The sequence below is a fragment of the Populus nigra genome, chromosome 19 (genome assembly GCF_951802175.1).
Source record: "Populus nigra chromosome 19, ddPopNigr1.1, whole genome shotgun sequence".
Lineage (NCBI taxonomy): Eukaryota > Viridiplantae > Streptophyta > Magnoliopsida > Malpighiales > Salicaceae > Populus > Populus nigra.
Window position 1 is genome coordinate 7757605 of NC_084870.1, and position 18363 is coordinate 7775967.

At 33.9% G+C, this 18363-nt stretch overlaps 5 protein-coding genes and 1 non-coding gene across 8 annotated transcripts; 1 reads left to right on the forward strand and 5 right to left on the reverse strand.

The window, feature by feature from the left end:
• Window positions 1-1049: 1049 nt before the first annotated feature.
• On the reverse strand, window positions 1050-1122 carry TRNAR-ACG (transfer RNA arginine (anticodon ACG)). Its single transcript has one exon. It is a non-coding gene; the product is annotated as a tRNA-Arg (tRNA).
• Window positions 1123-1767: 645 nt separating this feature from the next.
• LOC133680155 (NAC domain-containing protein 2-like) lies at window positions 1768-2565 on the forward strand. The gene is made up of 2 exons (XM_062102974.1): window positions 1768-2054; window positions 2127-2565. The coding sequence occupies exons 1-2, from the start codon at window positions 1768-1770 to the stop codon at window positions 2563-2565; spliced, it is 726 nt and encodes a 241-aa protein (XP_061958958.1).
• Window positions 2566-4633: 2068 nt separating this feature from the next.
• LOC133680621 (protein PSY3-like) lies at window positions 4634-6132 on the reverse strand. The gene is made up of 2 exons (XM_062103650.1): window positions 5848-6132; window positions 4634-5058 (listed from the first exon to the last, which is right to left on the reverse strand). The coding sequence occupies exons 1-2, from the start codon at window positions 5993-5995 to the stop codon at window positions 4928-4930; spliced, it is 279 nt and encodes a 92-aa protein (XP_061959634.1). The 5' UTR covers window positions 5996-6132; the 3' UTR covers window positions 4634-4927.
• Window positions 6133-8628: 2496 nt separating this feature from the next.
• On the reverse strand, window positions 8629-10164 carry LOC133679584 (PHD finger-like domain-containing protein 5A). 2 transcript variants are annotated; one of them, XM_062102226.1, is made up of 2 exons: window positions 10040-10164; window positions 8629-9284 (listed from the first exon to the last, which is right to left on the reverse strand). In XM_062102226.1, the coding sequence occupies exon 2, from the start codon at window positions 9233-9235 to the stop codon at window positions 8903-8905; it is 333 nt and encodes a 110-aa protein (XP_061958210.1). In that variant the 5' UTR covers window positions 9236-9284; window positions 10040-10164; the 3' UTR covers window positions 8629-8902. The 2 variants fall into 2 exon arrangements, with proteins under 2 accessions (XP_061958210.1, XP_061958211.1); XM_062102227.1 differs by having other exon boundaries at window positions 8629-9269; window positions 10040-10158.
• Window positions 10165-13116: 2952 nt separating this feature from the next.
• On the reverse strand, window positions 13117-15625 carry LOC133679642 (PHD finger-like domain-containing protein 5A). 2 transcript variants are annotated; one of them, XM_062102301.1, is made up of 3 exons: window positions 15236-15625; window positions 14470-14660; window positions 13117-13706 (listed from the first exon to the last, which is right to left on the reverse strand). In XM_062102301.1, exon 3 carries the CDS (start codon window positions 13666-13668, stop codon window positions 13336-13338), a length of 333 nt encoding a protein of 110 aa, XP_061958285.1. In that variant the 5' UTR covers window positions 13669-13706; window positions 14470-14660; window positions 15236-15625; the 3' UTR covers window positions 13117-13335. The 2 variants fall into 2 exon arrangements, with proteins under 2 accessions (XP_061958285.1, XP_061958286.1); XM_062102302.1 differs by lacking the exons at window positions 14470-14660; window positions 15236-15625 and adding an exon at window positions 14286-14463.
• A 126-nt stretch (window positions 15626-15751) lies between these two features.
• Window positions 15752-17364, reverse strand: LOC133679643 (sm-like protein LSM5). The gene is made up of 4 exons (XM_062102303.1): window positions 17207-17364; window positions 16967-17090; window positions 16228-16300; window positions 15752-15975 (listed from the first exon to the last, which is right to left on the reverse strand). Exons 1-4 carry the CDS (start codon window positions 17241-17243, stop codon window positions 15943-15945), a joined length of 267 nt encoding a protein of 88 aa, XP_061958287.1. The 5' UTR covers window positions 17244-17364; the 3' UTR covers window positions 15752-15942.
• Window positions 17365-18363: the final 999 nt, after the last annotated feature.

An 18363-nucleotide genomic window follows, 5' to 3' on the forward strand; every position in this document is an offset into this window, starting at 1 on the left:
AACCATCCATTGGTGAATGTTTTTAATCTGGTAATGTGGCATCGGCAATTCTTCAGGTTCCGGATAGCAGTGGGGGCTACGAGGATGAGTCTACAGTGGAAACAAAATATGAAAAATAAAAAGCATAAGAAAAGCTAACCTTGACAAGGAAATTATACAAAATCATGCATGTAAACAGGGCCAATCCAATCAATTCTATGAGAAAGAAGAGAAAACGGAGATACCCTAACAATTAATTACTCATATTTAGCTCAATACAACATGTAAGAGACATCCTCAACAGTGAACTAGTTCATGCTCTCTTTTGAAATTTCTAGGCTCATAGTTATGAAGTCCAGGCATTGATCAAGCAAGTTCTGCGGCCTTTCATTCGAAACAAGTCCTTTGGAATTGTTATTAGAGAAGTGTCGATCTTATTATGATTTTCTTTTTGAATTTATATGAGAGTCGAGTTATAGAAATCCAGTTACACTGATCAATATGTAATGCAGCTTCGTAACTGTGATTGTAAGAATTTAAAAAATGTAGCTCCATAGATTCAGAAATTTAAGCATTCGCATTTATTAATGGTCGTGTTTGTTTTGCAATCAAGCTTTTAATTTTTTTAAAAAAATTAATGATTTATATCCTAATATTAAAAATAATTTTATTTTAAAAAAAAATATTATTTTAATATATATATATATATATATATATATATATATATATATATAACTCACACTACAGTGAACATTCCTCCGTTTGATTTTAGCAGCGCAATAAGCTTGCGATTTTCTTTATGGGCCAAAAATCTGGAGATCGAAACTCCAAAATAATATTTTATTTCGTTCTTAAGAAAAAAGAGAGGGCCAAAAATCTAGAGAGAGAGAGAAAAGGGGTATTTTTATTAGATTTTAGTTACTGTAGGAGGAGCGTCATGGACCTTGAGTTAAATTGGGCTTCACAATAAGAACATAAGCTTATAATGAACATGGTCACATCTGATTGCTGCTATAGACCCTTTACTCGAGGTTTTTTTTTCTAAAAAGAATAACAAAAAATCTAAGCTACGACTCCACTGGGGATCGAACCCAGAATCTCTGGTTCCGTAGACCAGCGCCTTATCCATTGGGCCATGGAGTCATCTGATGCCGAAAGTTCGTATCTTCTTACTATAATGTATAGCGTAATTTCATTTGATGACTTTCATGCATGATCACCGGATTCGCCATGAAGTAAATTTGCAAGTGCAGAATAAAATTGCATGTTGTAAAACTAAAAACGAGAGTCATAACGAAATAACTCCCAGAGAATATTAGAAAAAGGATATCCTCATTGCTGTTAAGGACTTTTCACTCGTTAATTTGTTCATTTGGTGGTAACTTTATGATAAACTTTTGAATTTTCAACAATTCCATTTAGACGAATTTTGTCAAATAGGTTAAATAAACCATCTAATTTGACGAACCTAATAACCCAGATTAATGTCTGTGCAAACTGATGAAGATTTTGTAAATTTTAAGTAATATATACAAGTGATCAAATTGCAAATTGGATAGTTTAAATAGCTAGAATTGACTCAATTCTTCGTGTTTTACTTTTTAAAAGGATGTTTTTCATCGGTTTTGACCACCCAAAGTGATGAATTTCATCATTTTAAGCAGCCAGGATGTATCAAAACTTGCACCATTTAGGCATATATACAAAAAATGATGACTCATACTAGTCTCTTTGGTGTCTTTTTCAAGAAATCAGAAACTCTCAAGTCTCAACTAGGCACCAGCGACCATGCAAGGAGAACATGATTCTTCCAATATCGAACCACCTCCGGGATACAGGTTCTGCCCCACCGATGTTGAACTTGCTTGTTTCTACCTCTACAGGAAAGTTAATGGACTTCCATCGCCTAATACGGTCAAAGATTGCAATCTTTATGGTGATCACGAACCTTGGGAGATTTGGGAGGCTTTTGAAGGATCCGAGTTGTCGAACAAGGAGGATCTTTTCTTTTTTACTCAACTGAAAAACAGGAGTACTGCTAAGGATTCCAGGAGCAAACGCCGAGTTGGACGTACGTAATGGGGGTACATGGAAAGGTGACAAGAAGATTATTGGCACATTCACTTTGATACGATTACTTGGACAAGGAAGAGATTAAGTTATCAGAATCCCAACTCAAAGAAGAATGATGGTTGCAGCTGGATTATGCATGAATACAGTCTTGATGAATCTTTGCTGCCGAACCCTAGCAACTATGTCCTCTGCCTACTTAGAAAGAAAGTGACCGAGAGAACTGATGGGACAAACGTTAGTCACAATCACAGTGCCATTGAGAAAAGTCAGAGATGTGACCGGCCTTTTGCCCTCGAGGAACACCATCAAGGCAAGCGTTTGAAGTTGGATCTAGCACAGCCTCATCAGCTGATACGCAATTATAACCAGCAAACTGAAGCCATCCCAGCAACTGGTGGTATGTCAGCGTTCGCACAGACGAAAAGTCAAGATAACGCCAAAGATTTGATAGCCTTCTGCTCGACTAGTTCTGATGATGCCTCGGCTCAAGATAAATGGATCACGGAACTGTAACAATTATTGGGGATGGATAGTACCGAGGCCTTCCAAATTTGAGAATCTCAAGATTGACACCAAAGACGTTGGGACGACAGGCGCCCACTATATGCAGGAAACGAGTGGAATACGGCCTTTGGTTTTCACTGAACTATCTGGGAGAAAAAATTATAAAAAAATTATAAGGCTTTCTTCTTCTTCTTTAATTAACCGCTATGTTTTTGGCTTAATGCCGCAGATTTGTAAGACACTACTCTATGCACTTTACCTTTGATTAGCTTAGACGTCTACGTTAATGCCTTTTCTTCGTATCTACGAACTCAGTTATCGATGGTTGGCAGCATTCGTGGAGGCATAGCTATCTAATTGATTTTTCTAATAACAGAGCCTAAGAAATTAATTTCTGTAATTGCTTGTTAAAGCTAAACTCATGGAATATTTGAGAAATATTTTATTATTATTATTGATACTTCTAGGTACGTAGCTGTTTCTTACTTCTTCTTCTTCTTCTTCTTCTTCTTCTTCTTCTTCTTTTGGGGGGGGGGGGGGGGGGGAGGCGGTGATCGCTGCAATCTTTGCTTTCTTCCATAATCCAGCTGCTTTCTTCTTCAATATATATACAAGTAAGCTAGTAACTAAAATTTGAATAAAGAACATCACGAAATCTCTCGCGTTTTCCGGCCACCACCATTGCCAAGGCCATGTCATTGTCTAATCATATAAGAAATTGTCTAATCATACAGAACACATCTCATTATATAGATATACATCAAGTCAAAATAAAAACTCTTACCTTGTGCTAAACATGAACCAATTTTTCTTGCTTGCAATCAACCTCCGTTATTCTTGTGAAAGGGTTGTGGTTAGTGAAGTAATATAATAAGATGGTAGCTAGTACTAAGCAAGGGACAAGAACTGATGCAGAGAAGACCATGTACAATACCATGAGTTTTGGGTAATAATAATAATAATTGTTTTGTGCGGTTTTATGAAAAATACAAAAAACAAATTGTTAAATATTTGTGAAAAATCGATATTGACCAAATAATTAATAATGGAAAAAAATAAAAATTATAAAATTAATATGACCAATGTTTTTCATGTTAATCTACGATCAATGCTTATATATATTTTTTAAAATCTTTCTTATTATCAAACCTCTATTGTTGTTAAACAAATTCATAATTAATCATTATTTCTTTATAAGGTTTTATAGAGAATAATTATTTTTTACAGCAATGATTATTTTTTTGGGTTGTATAAAAAATAAAAAATAAAAACCATTGAAAAAAATTAATATTGACCGAATAAAAAAATTATAGATAATGGGGGGGGGGGGGGGGGACAAGGAAGAAAACAAAGACGAAAGCGGGTTTGGGCGGGCGCCAAACTTGCATGCATTGGCCCGATGATAACTAGGCCTGAGTGCCTAAGCTGGACGCGTCCGACCCAGGACTTTGATTTTTTTTCAAAAAATGGACACCACCAGGCACCAGCGATGACACTGTAACTTTAATGTCACGGTTTGCAGCTTTCAACGATTATATTATTTTGCTGTCATAAAAAATGGTGAATGTTGTCTTTGGCTCTAAGAAACCTAATTTTTACATTGTTTTTTTTCTAAAACACTCTAAGATCATCCTAACAATACGTAAAAATTGTAAGGACCTTAAAGACCCAAAAAAAAACCCTCCTCCTTTTCTTTTCTCAACATTCAGGGACTTTATTGTAATATAAATGAAGTTCAACGATCATTTCATGATACAATTAGAATTGTAAGGACCTAAGTGTAAAGAAGTACATAAAAATTCCAAAAAAGCACTTGATTTTTTTATATATATAAAATGAAGTGTTTTCATGCCAGAAAACTTAAAATGATATGTTTTTGTTTCCTCCAGCAGGGACTTAACTGCAAGAAAACCATTTTTAATTTTAGATTCTTTATATCATCTACGATCCAATTTTATTTCGGATTCTTGAGTGGCCGAGTCCTGTTGGAGAACTTGAGATACCTTAAATGACAAGTCGTTATAGTTATAGAGTCCGATATACGTTCGGACCCCTTTCTCTTGATAACACAACAGTCCACAGAGAAGAGATTCTTTCATGTCTAGGATAGCTTGTGAGGATCTTAATTAATTCTTCACAATAATGTTTGATCACACTGAATCTACTTAACACGACACAGCAACTTGAAATTAAGAAAGATGACAATTAAACGAGGAAGAAAAGCCTTAGAGAATACATATTAGTATGGCAGAGGTAGAGTATAAATCAGCTCCCTTGCAATACAAAACGTGAGCCTGTGTTATTTATTCAGTTCAGTATATATTTAGGTTAGGATCCAAAATACTTAATAAAGAAGACACCATGGAATCTCTCAGCCTTTACGGCCACCCCGGTTCTTGTTTCTTTGTGAAGGATCGTGCCCACGGTTTGCCATTGGTTCACCGTAATCGTTCAGTGTCATCTTCAAGGACCTGCCCTTCACAGCTAAGGCCAATTCATTGTCTGCGTGTATAATATTAGCACATTTAATGATTAGAAACCATCAAGTAGTCAACAATATTAGACTCCTAGTTTAAATTCACCAAAAACAAATCTCTTCATTTCTCGAACTTGTATCTGCATAAATCAAATCAACATGCTATAATAATAATAGTTGTTGTTGTTGTTCAAGGTGTTTCTTTGTCCTGTGTCCTCTATTTGGTCTGTTATGAAACAATATTAAGGATGTTGTCTCTTACGAAAGTGCTGTGATTAGTGAGGTAATATATTGATAATAGCCAGTAAGCAGGGACGAGTATCGATGCAGAGCAGACCATGTACACAGAATCTAGCTGGCCTATTGCACACACTACAATAACAACATCAACGTTATTAACCATAGATTAAGACGTAAATAACGGGCATCCCTATGATCTTAATTTCCTGGAATCTGAGTTGCTGTGGACTTGATTAACTTCTCTGTTCAGCTTAAACGCAGGAGGGTCTTGGAGATTTTCTGCATGCCAAGGATCTGGAATTCAATCCATGGCTGATCTAAATTGTGTATGCGCCTATATATATACATGCATCACCACAAATAATGGCATTACAAATTGCTTTCTTTAAGGCCTTTCATAGCTAAAGAATAAAGAAATTTTGGCTAGCCAAATGGCCCATATCCTGTTATTCGGACATCCGATCAAGCAATCGGTCAAGAAAAAGTTTAGACCTTTGATTTCAACAAAAAAACGCTGCACGATGACCCCATACTATATATTTATACTCCATGAAAACATAACAGAAGAAACATACCTGAGAAGGAAATGGTGTTACGAGCGGAAGATATTACAGCCAAGACAAGCAAGAGACACAAACACAAACGAACTCCAAATGCCATCTTTTGTCTCTCTAAATGGCAAGCAGACAACGCTCCCCTTTTATAGAGCAATGAATCTCGCATTATTTCCACTTGGCAAATAATGATTGCAAGATGAGAGTTGACGTTTTGGAAATCGTGGATGCCACTTCTGATATCTGTTGTGGGTGCATCAGAGCCGTTCAGCTTTCGGTCAACGGGGTGCTGTCGCTTCCTTTACCAGAAAAGGAAAGGGGTGCTTGCTTTTTGCAGTCAAATTTGTAATTATATAATTCTAGATAGCTAGTTGCCGTTTAACAAAATACTCATCTCTGGATAATAAACAAAATTAAAAGACAGACTGTGCAAATAAACAGATCGTATAAAAAATATTGTATGGTAAACAGAAAATAATCTTTGATGCAAGAATGTCCTTAATAACACCCTCTATCGCAATTATCTTTAAGAATTGGTTGTATTACATCATAAGTTTTTTTATAGAAAGGTTTGACTTTCATAGTTTGATTGCTATCGATGTGATTTGTGAGCGAAAACAGCTTTGAAAGCAATTAAAATTATTCGCATAAATCAAGGGTGCAATTAACATAATTCTCCAATCTTAATCAGGGCAACACGTGATGTGTAAACTCCACCTTATGCACTCGCATACGTTGTAAAGATTCTCTGAAAAGAAACTCGTTTAGTAAAATCAGTTGTAAGAACATCCACACGGTTAAAATTTAACAATTGTATCGGTTAAAACTGTTCAAAGTTTTTCTAAGACGTAGCACGAAGTAAAAGAATTTGTCATTGATTTCATTTTAAAATCAAGTATGATTCTTTCAGCATAGTGGTTGTGGATCAAAAGAAATAGTAAACTCTTGTTTTTATCGTGTTTTTGGCGTTGTGGATGAAACTCCATTTTTTTTATTTTTAAAAAAATTAATTATTTTTAAATTATTTTAATTTATTAATGTTAAAAATAAATTTTTAAAAATAAAAATTATTTTAATATATTTCTAAATAAATAATACTGTATTACAGCAATATCAATATCAATATCAATCAACGTAAATAGAACAAATATTGTATTTTCATAACTGGATTTTATATGTCAAATCACTGCAATGCTCTTCTCTGAATTTATACATTATTGAATTGGTTCCACGATGTAGACAGCATTTTTTACTGGAGCATGGCATATACAGCTCCATCGGTTCGTGTTGTTTCCTTTTCTAGTAATTTCAAGCCCTGAACTCGTAATTCACTCCATAAAGAGTTTGTAGATAAGTCTAAATGCGCAGAGTTGGCCGCAGATTGAGCAATCTGTTCATGTCCACGTGTTTTCTTTAATCATGGTAGTGCTTAATTAATTTCTCTTGGTTGCGCAGTAAGGAGCACTAAAATCTGCACAGAGAGAGAGAGAGAGAGAGAGAGAGAGAGAGAGAGAGAGAGAGAGAGAGAGAGAGCCAAATACATAAATCAGTCATAAGATTTATCTGTGGTGGAGTATCCGAGATATGTTTCGAAAATGTGTCTGAGTTGTCTCAAAGACAGGTCAACAAAGAGCTACGAACTTTTGAACAAAAAAGATTAGCACAGATATGATTTAGTGGAAAAAAAATTTTATAATTTTAATTTCTATTCTTGTAGTGGCTAATATAATTATTATTAAAAATTTATATAATTATTAATTTTCAAATTTATAAAATTAATTAAAATAGATACAAACTGACTGTATACAGTAATTAATGTACAAATGTATCCAAGTTGAAGTCTAAAACTACCATCACAGTTAAACACAGAAAAATAGAGACATGGCATCCCTCGTCCGCAAAAGGACTTTCACATTTATAGATAAAAAAAAATGGACCATTTATGGAAAGCTTCAAATCCCTCCATTGCATGCCCGAACATGACACTCCCCAATGTCTTGTGTTGATTACATCAGTGGAATTACAAAGAATGGCAGAATGGATGTATGTTTCTGTGTCAAAGTCAATACAATCATGCAAAGGCGTCATCTGATGAGGGCCAAGACTAGTGGCACTATCATCATGTAGTGCAGGCAGCCGCCAAACCAGTACATACGCAACGACCGACATCTCGCCAGTTTTGGACCGTGAATGCAAGTGCAATTCAAATGCAGTTCAACGTCCTGGTGGTGCAAGAGGCTCCAAGTTTCCACTTCCAGAACAATGAAAAACAGGAGGCTCTCTGCCCACAGATCAACGATCAAGGCAAATGAAAAATAGACTTGTTTTTTGGGTTCTTAAACCATCCCTTTCCTTTATAGTCAACATCCCTGCTCTTGCCTACCCGCTGCTTTATGAATTACGATGCATGACAATGATGACCGTAAAGGTTGCAGGTAGACAGCAAAAGAGTTAGATCCAGAAAAGACCCGTGTTCCCAGCAATGTAGATTTCGCAGTCTAATCATCGAAGGTCGACAGAAATTACATATCGTAATACTCACGAACATGATGATCACCTGAGAAAATAATATTAAGCAACAGGTAATGGCACTACCAGCAACATTAATCCCTGCAGAAGGCCAAAAAACTTACAGTAACGACAAACGCAACCTAATCTACATTACAACATGATATAAAACCGCAGAGGCCCGGTAAAGAAATTACCATTGCTCACAACTCGAGCAAGAACTTCACGTTATCAACTGGAACAAATGAATAACGTTAGTGAATGAAACATACTGCTAGGACAGAGGAGAATTACTAATTGCCAACATGCCTGGAAATAAATCCAAGTCAATTAGATTATAAACAAGAAGATAGAATTCATGACATCATAAGAGACAAGATACGGCTCCAATACAATCCAGGTCCATTGCATTACGCGACAACTTCAGTAATCAATATTGTTTTCAAAACGACTAGGGGTAATATCAGCAGATACAATCTCAAGACTTAAAAACTAGTTTCGACATTTTAGATTGAGTGCACCAGTGAGGGGTAATATCAGCAGATACAATCTCAAGACCCACTGCTCATCATCGTTTCTTAAAACCATATTTCTTACGTTCATAGAACAGATCTGTTTTGGCACTCCCTAAATTAACAATTTTTGGACACCCATCCCTATCCTTCTCCTGTTGAGTGCACTCTTTGCAATAGTAGGCATCTGAGATTCCCACTCCTCCACAAATAACACACCGGCCTTGGAAGGATCCATAGTTGCACTCATCACATACTCGCACAAGTGTGCAAGGACGCACATAGGAGTCGCAGATTACACATTTTCCATCGCACTTCTCGCAAAGGCGTCCAATAGCAATTCCTGGCTGCTTCCGGCACATAATCAAATCAGGATGATGCTTCGCCATGATTTCTTCAAGATCTTAGTGTTGCTACTTGCACCTGAGACAACCACAACTGTAAACATATGTCAAAGCATGGGGTAGATTACATTTTGGTTAAAAAAAATAAATCTCGCTCTCATATTCATAACTACAATTCGCGCACTGTATATGCACATAGCAACAACTATCAGCACCAGCGCAAACATCTTCTTTCCTCTTTCTGAGAAACCGATACAATTCCAATGCCTCATATTTAGCATATATGATGCAAATTAAATAAAACAATGACACAAAATGAATCAAATTTCATACGGGTCATCCTAAAACAATAGACTCCATAAGTATACTCACACATTCATGCCAACTTTATATAATAAGCTACAAGCAGAAGCAATGGAATACATTATATGACCTGGAAATAGAAATGCAGATCCATGCTTTTCCTTAGCAGGAACTATCAGGCTAATGAACCTAGTGCCAATTTTGAGGGTCAAACTTAACTAAATTATCCTTTTAATTAAATTGAAGAAGCTCGTGTTTGATTGGGGTCTTCTAAGACTGAAAATGTCAGCTTTTCAGAAAAGAAGCTTGAGATGACAAATGCTATTTCGTGCTTCTAATAGACAACAAAGTCCTCTTTTATCAAGACAAGTGCTATTGAAAACCCCACCCAGATAAAAACCTAAGCTTATAATTAGAACCTGTGACAACCAACCCACACTACAAAGCAAAGAAACCAAACACACCAAATATCGAAACACCAAGTCTGATATAAAACAAAAAAAAATCAAGTGTAAAATATAGATGAGCAGAAAGACATGCACGTACCTGCTGGAATCGATTTGAGACTGTTGCTTCTCTTTTTGCAGAGAGGGAGCGAGAGAACACTTTCTGTTTGGGACTTTGTAGATGGGCTTATAGAGAACGAACACTCGAGAAACGACACGAACTTTAATTCTAAGACGACTGCGAACATGGGCCTGGGCTCTAACTAATGTCTGCCCAATAAATACAAATGAGATGCCGACGGGGTGGAACCATAAACGAAGTGTCGTCTACATTTTGTGTTGAAAAGAAACACTGGGGATTTCAAGAATTCTGGAAATTTTAAAGTCTTGGGGTTTTTGACTTGATTGTAGCTGTGATGGATTTTTTTCTCGTATAAAAATCAGTATTATGTGCTTAATTAATTAAACGAGAGACAGTTAACAATAGGTTTGATTATATTAAATTGTGATTCATTTTCATTTAGTTAATTGAGAACAAACTCCTTTTTATATAATTAAATCCACTTTGATACTATAATATAATGTTTGATTATATTATTTTAGGAGCAGTTTGTTTATTGAGAAATAATTTTTTAAAAAAATAATTTTCATGAAAAATAAATTTTTAAAAAGTAAATTATTTTCTTAGCAACATCATAAAAGGGAAGTTGAAAAAAAAATAAAAAAAACTATAACTATTTGATCATTTAATAAGATATAAAAGGTGTGGTGGTGATTTTTATTATTGTATCATATATTTATATATAGCTTGTTTTTATAAAATATACCTATATATATATGTATATATGTATATATAATCTTGTAAAAGTAAAATTTATTAATATTTATTAATTTTAAAATCTTAAAATATATTTTTTTGATGAGATGTTTTCTTTGTAAAAAAATGAAAATGTTTTCCAAAGATTAAAAAAAAAAAAGGAAAACACTTTCCTCTTGGAAAGGCTTAACTTTTTCTTTGAAGAGAAATTATTTTTTTTAATGGACCAAATATAAAAAAAATAGGAAAAAGTGGTTTACTGAAAACAAATAAATAAGGCCTTATATATATATAAACAAATCTCCAAATCCTATTAACAAATAATTTATTATATTTCAAAATAATTATATCATTTTTCTATTTCATTAATTTGCCTATATAAACATGTGTCCAAATTCAACACAGAGAACTAGGGAAGGACACTGTTCTGTTTGTGACACGTTTGGCCCTAAATGTTTATGGGTAATATTGAATCTCTCGATGTTTTTTGTTTAACGTATTTTCTATCTTCTTCCTAAGGTAGTAATAATTTAAAATTCGAATTGCTGAAATGCATTCCCTCTCTCTCTCTCTCTCTCCTATATATATATATATATATATATATATATATAATCAATCCTTTTTTTTAGAATATAGTTATAATAAATATGTATTTTTGTGACTAGAAGGTTAAAATCAGATAAAATTAAAGTAATAGAAGAACTTTAAAATATATGTAACAGTGATCGATAATGTCTTAAAATCTAGGATGTATAGGAGTAATCTTTATTAAATAGATAATTAGTTAATTTCTTGATTTTAATAATTTAATTTATTTTTCATAATCAGAATAATAGATGACTGGTGCATAGCAAGTCAACATGACTTATGTCTAATGCATAAAAAAGTCTCATTTTGATAAATTTGAAAACTTTTATATGTTTAAGTAAATTTTTTTAATAGAAAATGCAATGATATTTTAGATGGATAAACTCTTAAAATATATATGATATAAATATTGAGAATAAAGAATTTGTGAACCTGAAGTTTGAAAGATTTATGAGTATTTATATAGCTCACGAGTTTTTTTTTTTTTATGAAGAGAATGAGCTAAAGAGTCACCCCATCCCTGTGATATCTTGAATTATATTTTATTCAAAATAATATATATTGAATTAATAAAAAATACCGAATGACTCATATAAAGTTTTGGAAAAAAATCTCCGGACAATGTTGGGTCTAAGCAATATTTTTGAACCCATTAGTTGTAAAAAATGAATTCAAACATATTGTCAAGGATCGAACATGTTGGGCGACATGATAGTTCAAGCTCATATGGATGTTGTGGTTTATACCCAACATCAATGGCGCTAGATAACATATTCGTCATGAACTTAAGATATTATGCCTGAACTTATACATTTTGAAAAAAATTAGGCTTGGGTATGGTAGCCTAAGTTTATAGAGATGTTTTATGGGTGTTTTTTTCGTTAGTTAAATTTGAATTTATCAATAACTTCCTGTTTTTATAATATAAATATACAAAAACTTATAAACATAATGATTATTATAACGAGTTCATCAAAAAAAAATTCGTATAAATTGGAAAATTGGGCATTTATAGTTAGGCTTAAAAAGTAAATTCATTTTTTTTCCCCTTCAATAGTGGAGGTCCTCTGGAAGTTGGAAAGAGAAGGTACTTCTCTTAATCACATCTAGTGGTAAACTTTTCACAAATACATGCAACCAAGCTAAGCGTCACAATCTCAAAACTGTACTTACCAAAACTTTCTATTTGTCCATTCCGCGTGATTCCCCATTTTGGGCCACCATTCGCAAGCCTCTGTTGACATTTCTAATAGTCTATTTGATATTTTAATAGATGTTAATTTTTAAAATATTTTTAGTTTAAAAATATATAAAAATAATATTTTTTATTTTTAAAACTACCATATTAAAATAATTAAAAATTTTAACAAAAAAATTTAAATAAAAAAATTAATTTTGTTTTAAAATCATGGTCCAATCACAAGAACAAATATTATTTAAAATTGATGCAGTGCAGTTGAAGATATTTTTGGTTGATTATAATTTTTTTTTCATTTTATAATTATAAAAACTACTGTAATTACTAAAAACATTCTAATTAAAATATGTTTGTTTGTGCGGAAGACTATAAGGTGCATTTTCACTTCAACAAAGTGAAAATAAAATTTTCAGCATCAGAAATTTAGATTCATCTTGCCCCTTCTAAGCTTTCAACAGTTGTAGCCCAGACTAGGCTGCCAAGCACGAGCAATATTTGAAACTAAATTCAGATCCTCACACAATCCAAGTCCATTGGACCATAAACATGGGATTTGAAGTAAGCAGAGAGCACGGAAGGAGAAAAAACTAATACTATGCATCTCTATGGTACAATCCAAGTCAATTGGATCAAAGGCAACATAATCAATAGCGTTTCGATCGCAATGACTGGCAGTAACAAATAGTAATACAATTCAAGAACTACAACATTGTCCATCAATTTTATTTCTGTCTCGGGAAATTCAGGTTAACAATGGCAGAGAAAAACCACTAGAGATGTAACCCGCTGCTTATCATCTTTTCTTAAAACCATATTTCTTACGTTCATAAAACAGATCTGTCTTCGCACTCCCTAAATTAACGATTTTTGGACATCCATCCCTATCTTTCTCCAGCTGTGTGCACTCTTTGCAATAGTAAGCATCAGAGATTCCCACTACTCCACAAATAACACATCGACCTTGGAAGGATCCATAATTGCACTCGTCACAAATCCGCACAAGTGTGCAAGGATGCACCAGGGAGTCGCAGATGACACATTTCCCATCATCTTTCTCACAAACTCTTCCAATGGCAATTCCTGGCTGCTTCCGACACATAATCAAATCTGGATGATGCTTTGCCATGTTGCTCGCTTTCCAAAAGCTCTATGTTTCTAATATGCCTGTAACCGACAAAATATGAATGCACAAGTGAGCATAATAAAAACTCTCATTTTCAATATGGCAATTTGCAATTGAATTGTATATTCACAAGAACAACCAAATAGAACCATGAGCAAGGACCTTCTTTGATCTTATAGTTAAATGTGTCGACGTGTAAATCCAAAGACAATTACATCAAACGATGACAAGACAGGAAATTTATAACCCATTAACAGTGAACTATCAGGTTCTTGAACCAAGCTCCGATATTCAAGCTCAAGCTCGACAAAATTAGAATATTGCCTAATTCACACTTTACATCAGTTAAGATTAATAGATGAACCTTGACTGTAAGATCTCTCCAAAATGACTAACTTTTGACTTTTTCCCAATCCATAACCAGGACTTACTTTACCAGTCAAGTTCATATGAGTTTAACAACTATGCCACAAACACAAAGGGAAGATATCATTCAACTCATCGTTTCTCGTTATATTGATTGCATCAAAGATGAATGCATTTCACTTCTAAGGTTTTAAGATCAGGAGAAGTTAAAAGAAAAGGAAGTAATATTGACATGTCGTGATTTCTAGTCATACTAGCATGGCATAATGATCTTCTTCAAGAATTGAAACCAGAGAAACAATTTAACATTAAAGACAAAATCTGAAGCATGAAAACTAGAACCAAAACCAGTTCGAAGCCTAAAACTCATAAAAAGAAAATAGGAAAAAAAAGAAGAAGAACTGATATGAATAACATTTATGGAGTGAGAGAGCTTACTTGATCTCCTGCAAGCTAGGGTAGGTAGATAGGAACAAAAAGAAGATGAGAGCTCCATTTCTTATTTATTCTAGGTAGATTACTTGCAGAGGAATAAAAAGCTGACGCTGAGAAATTTGAATCCTTGGGGGGCAAGGGTTTTGTACTTTTTGAAGTGGACCATGTGAAGATTAGGTGTCCTCCACACCTCCCTTCAACAAGTCATTCAAAAACCATGTTAAGATTAGTCATTCATAGCCATAATTGGACTGAGTTAAGAAATATATTTTCCTCGACTTTAATTAACATATCTTCATGTATGCAGCCTCGTTTTATTACTGGGCTTTAGGTACATGCAGCCATACTCTGGTTCTTGTTCGAAACAAGATTTCCTTCTGTATGTTTTTTATTTTAAAAGTACTTTCTAAAAGTATAAATTTATTTTATATTTTTTTAAAATTAGTATTTTTTTATTTGAGATTATTTTAATACACTAATATCAAAAATAATTTTTTAAAAATAAAAAAAATATTATTTTAATACATTTCCAAATGAAAAATAACCCCAACCCCATTATTCCCATTCCCATAGCTATAGAAAACAAGATTTATAAGTCTTCGTATTACCAAAGAAGATAAAGTAAATTGTATTCTGAAATAAATTGTATTCTGAAATTCCAACGCTTATTATATCATCCTTGAACCAAATAATACCATTTACTGTACAAGAAATGACAAGGGATTTGGGCCATTCCGATTTCCAAACGAAAAGGCTGGGGGTGGCTTACAGAATTGGGAGGAGGATGTTAGCCAAATCTCACTATTCAGGACTCTCTAGTTGATTTCCTTTCACCCGATTTGCTGGGCGTGCTGCTATCAGGCTCATCTTGGCCTCACAATGTATGAAAACAAGATAGCCATTCATTTAATAACTCCAAAGAAAAACAGAGGAATATACGAATATATCATCACAAATGAAAGGAAATATTAGCAATTATCATTCCACATCATGGATGCTTACATGGTAGCTTACTCGTAATAATGTCACTGACATTAACAAGCTGATAGCTTAAAATCATGGCATCGCAATCAATGGATTTAAATAAACATGTTCTCTATATATCCACCAGAGTAAGGGCTGTCCAGTTCAGCCTCAAGTATTCAACCTATTTCTCATTTCCCTTGGCTCACCGTATCTCATGCCATATCTGAACCATTCTAGGTCCTAGTAGTATATCTATATTTAGAGTTGAATTAATCTTAAACAATCAAACAACTAGAGAAGAAAAGAAAAGACAAGAGCAAATCCCCCAATAATACGGTTCATTAGACAGAGAAAATCATTTACAACCATAATATTTCAGCTACATTTCTGCAGGAAAGCACAAAGATGGAAGTGGAATTCTTAACAAATGAACTTCTCAATAAAACGAAGAAGTTATCTGCCACAGTTACATCAAAAGGAAAAATAAGTTATGCAAGCATCCCCGTGCTTTCATTCTGGATCAGGGGAACCACCAGGAACCAGCTGTATTGCAAACTAAAATTAGAAAATCCACACATCTAGAGAACTACAAATTTCAACAAAGTAAAACACAATCTAGACCTCTCCAATTCACATTGTGTCCTTTTTCCAGGATCTCGAGAGAGCAAGGGTAACTCACCAATAAAATCACAAGACACAAGTAAAAAGAAATCCCAACTACTGGAACGCTGAACGCAGCTGTAATTTAATGGGCTTGGACTCCAATTAAAATAAGCCACAGGCAATCATACTTACAATGGCAATGTTATTTCCATTCAGCAATATCTGATCAAGCTTGGTTATGCGTCGCCCTTCAGCTGTAATTTCACTACAACATTGATAAAGAAGCAGATTAAAGCAAATTCAAAAACAAGCAGTCTTTCAGCAATGTATCACATAAGATGATGTTTTAGTGAATATATGGGATGGAAAGTACTCTAATCTCCATGCAAAGTCACTCGCTAATGGCTTGCAAGAAAGAGAAGTCGCAGACAAAATGTGCAGCCACAACGCACAGACCAACCATAAGACTCCATCACTCGATCAGCATCAAGCAGTAAGCATTACCGAAGTATAACATCAATTCCTTCATATCATCACTGACCACCATGATTACAATTTTACTTCAATTTGGAAAAAATAAAAGCACAGTAAAATTTTACAACCAAGCCTTACACCAGTCACATACAAATACAGCTCAGTATAGCAATCAAAGACAATGATGCCAGCAATCGCAAAGACCGTAATCCAAGAACCTGTCCTTATGAAAGGCAGCAATTTATTCAAGATACCCAAAATTCTTGCCGATCATTATCATTGTAAAAAAAAAAAAAGCCATGACATTAAACACCAAAATTACCAGAGTAAAGAAACATTGAGTGAAAAAAAACCTTCACATTTCAACAAAAAGTGGAGTTTTGCATATATTTATTAAAACCCTAAAAGAAAAGGGAAAGAAAGGAAAAACAGAGAAAGAGAGTTCATTATGACTTACTATTCAGTAACGTCTTCAAGGACCATGTTGACATAGACGTCAAAACCCCTGAGAGTACCAACAAGCTCCTTGTCTCCTTTCATTATGACCCATATTTTCGACCCTATGCACCTGTCTATTAGCTCTGTTTTTGAAGAAAAGAAAAAAAAAATCCAAACTCACTTTTGTTACTAATGATTTTTTCAAGAAAATTAAAAAAGAGTGCAAAACTCGTAAAGAAGAAACAAAAATGGAGCTGACCTGACGGAAGGAGCTGTGAGGGATTGGTGTTGGCCATTATTTCAGCTTCAGCATAAACAGCGAGCGCGATTAAAAGGTAGGGCACATCATCTATTGAAAGCAGTATTTACTTTTTTATTTTTCGCTAAAGAAAGACGACACGTCGTTTGTGTTACGAAAAAACGACATACAGAGTATATGTTTGTTTAAATTGAAACAACTTACATGGGCCTGCGCTTCAGCAATGGAATAAATAAGAATATATATGTATATATGAAAAACCGACTTTTGTGCTTCTTGTCGTTTGTATTTTAATGGAAAGGATGTTCCTGGGAGGTTTGAACTAAAGTAGGAAATAGAAGGAGAACAGTAGAGAGTCTAGAGACTAAACAACCAATGATCCTAGAAATTTACAGTGCTCGAACCGTGATCTTTAGTATTAATTCACTGCAATTTTAAGGTTCTGAGTTAGCGCAAAAAAAAACGTCCAGGCAGTGTGAGAGGGTTTTGACTTTTCATGGTTTAAGAGGAGGATTTGTTAGCCCTTATATTGATATGGACTCGTTCTTGTACCTGTACGTGGGCCTACATAACTTTTTTTTCTTTTCGGGCTTTTGGAGCAAATTTGGGCTGAATGATATATTTTGTTTTCATTTATTGCTACTGTTATTTTGCTTTTACGGCCGAGAAAATCCCAGTGCAGTGTTCCTCCTTCGAATTTGATATTAATTTCATCTTTCCAGATTGTTCAAAAACTAACTATTTATATTGAAATTAAAATATTTCTTAAAATTTTAATTAAATATTTAAAAGGTAAATTACAATGAAATTAATGAAATATCTTATAATTTGTAAACTAGTCTTGGTACCCGTGCTTCGCCACACACGGTGTTGGATTATTATTTTTTCAAAAAATAATGTTCATGAAATTTAAAAAATAATATGAAAACATGTCATGACAAACTTATAACCCTAACAATAAGTGTTGAGTCAATTTGAGATATTCCGCTAAATCGGTGGTCTGAATTATAAAATTTGAATAACTCGATAAAAAAATAAATAAGATTATAAAACTCTTCTTTTTTTATTAAAAACAACATGACTCGAATTATTAGATTCGAAACACCAAACATGGAAAAAAAATTCAAATTTTTTGAAGGATTAAATTAAGAAAATAA

Coding starts and splice junctions, on each gene's coding strand:
- LOC133680155 (XM_062102974.1), top strand. CDS start 1,768: ATGCAAGGAGAACATGATTCTTCCAATATCGAACCACCTCCGGGATAC. Junction 2,055..2,126: donor AAACGCCGAGTTGGACGTAC/GTAATGGGGGTA, acceptor TACTTGGACAAG/GAAGAGATTAAGTTATCAGA.
- LOC133680621 (XM_062103650.1), bottom strand. CDS start 5,995: ATGCGAGATTCATTGCTCTATAAAAGGGGAGCGTTGTCTGCTTGCCAT. Junction 5,059..5,847: donor TAACACCATTTCCTTCTCAG/GTATGTTTCTTC, acceptor TTATACACGCAG/ACAATGAATTGGCCTTAGCT.
- LOC133679584 (XM_062102226.1), bottom strand. CDS start 9,235: ATGGCGAAGCATCATCCTGATTTGATTATGTGCCGGAAGCAGCCAGGA.
- LOC133679642 (XM_062102301.1), bottom strand. CDS start 13,668: ATGGCAAAGCATCATCCAGATTTGATTATGTGTCGGAAGCAGCCAGGA.
- LOC133679643 (XM_062102303.1), bottom strand. CDS start 17,243: ATGGCCAACACCAATCCCTCACAGCTCCTTCCGTCAG. Junction 17,091..17,206: donor CTCACAGCTCCTTCCGTCAG/GTCAGCTCCATT, acceptor CTTCAAAAACAG/AGCTAATAGACAGGTGCATA. Junction 16,301..16,966: donor CTTGAAGACGTTACTGAATA/GTAAGTCATAAT, acceptor TCAATGTTGTAG/TGAAATTACAGCTGAAGGGC.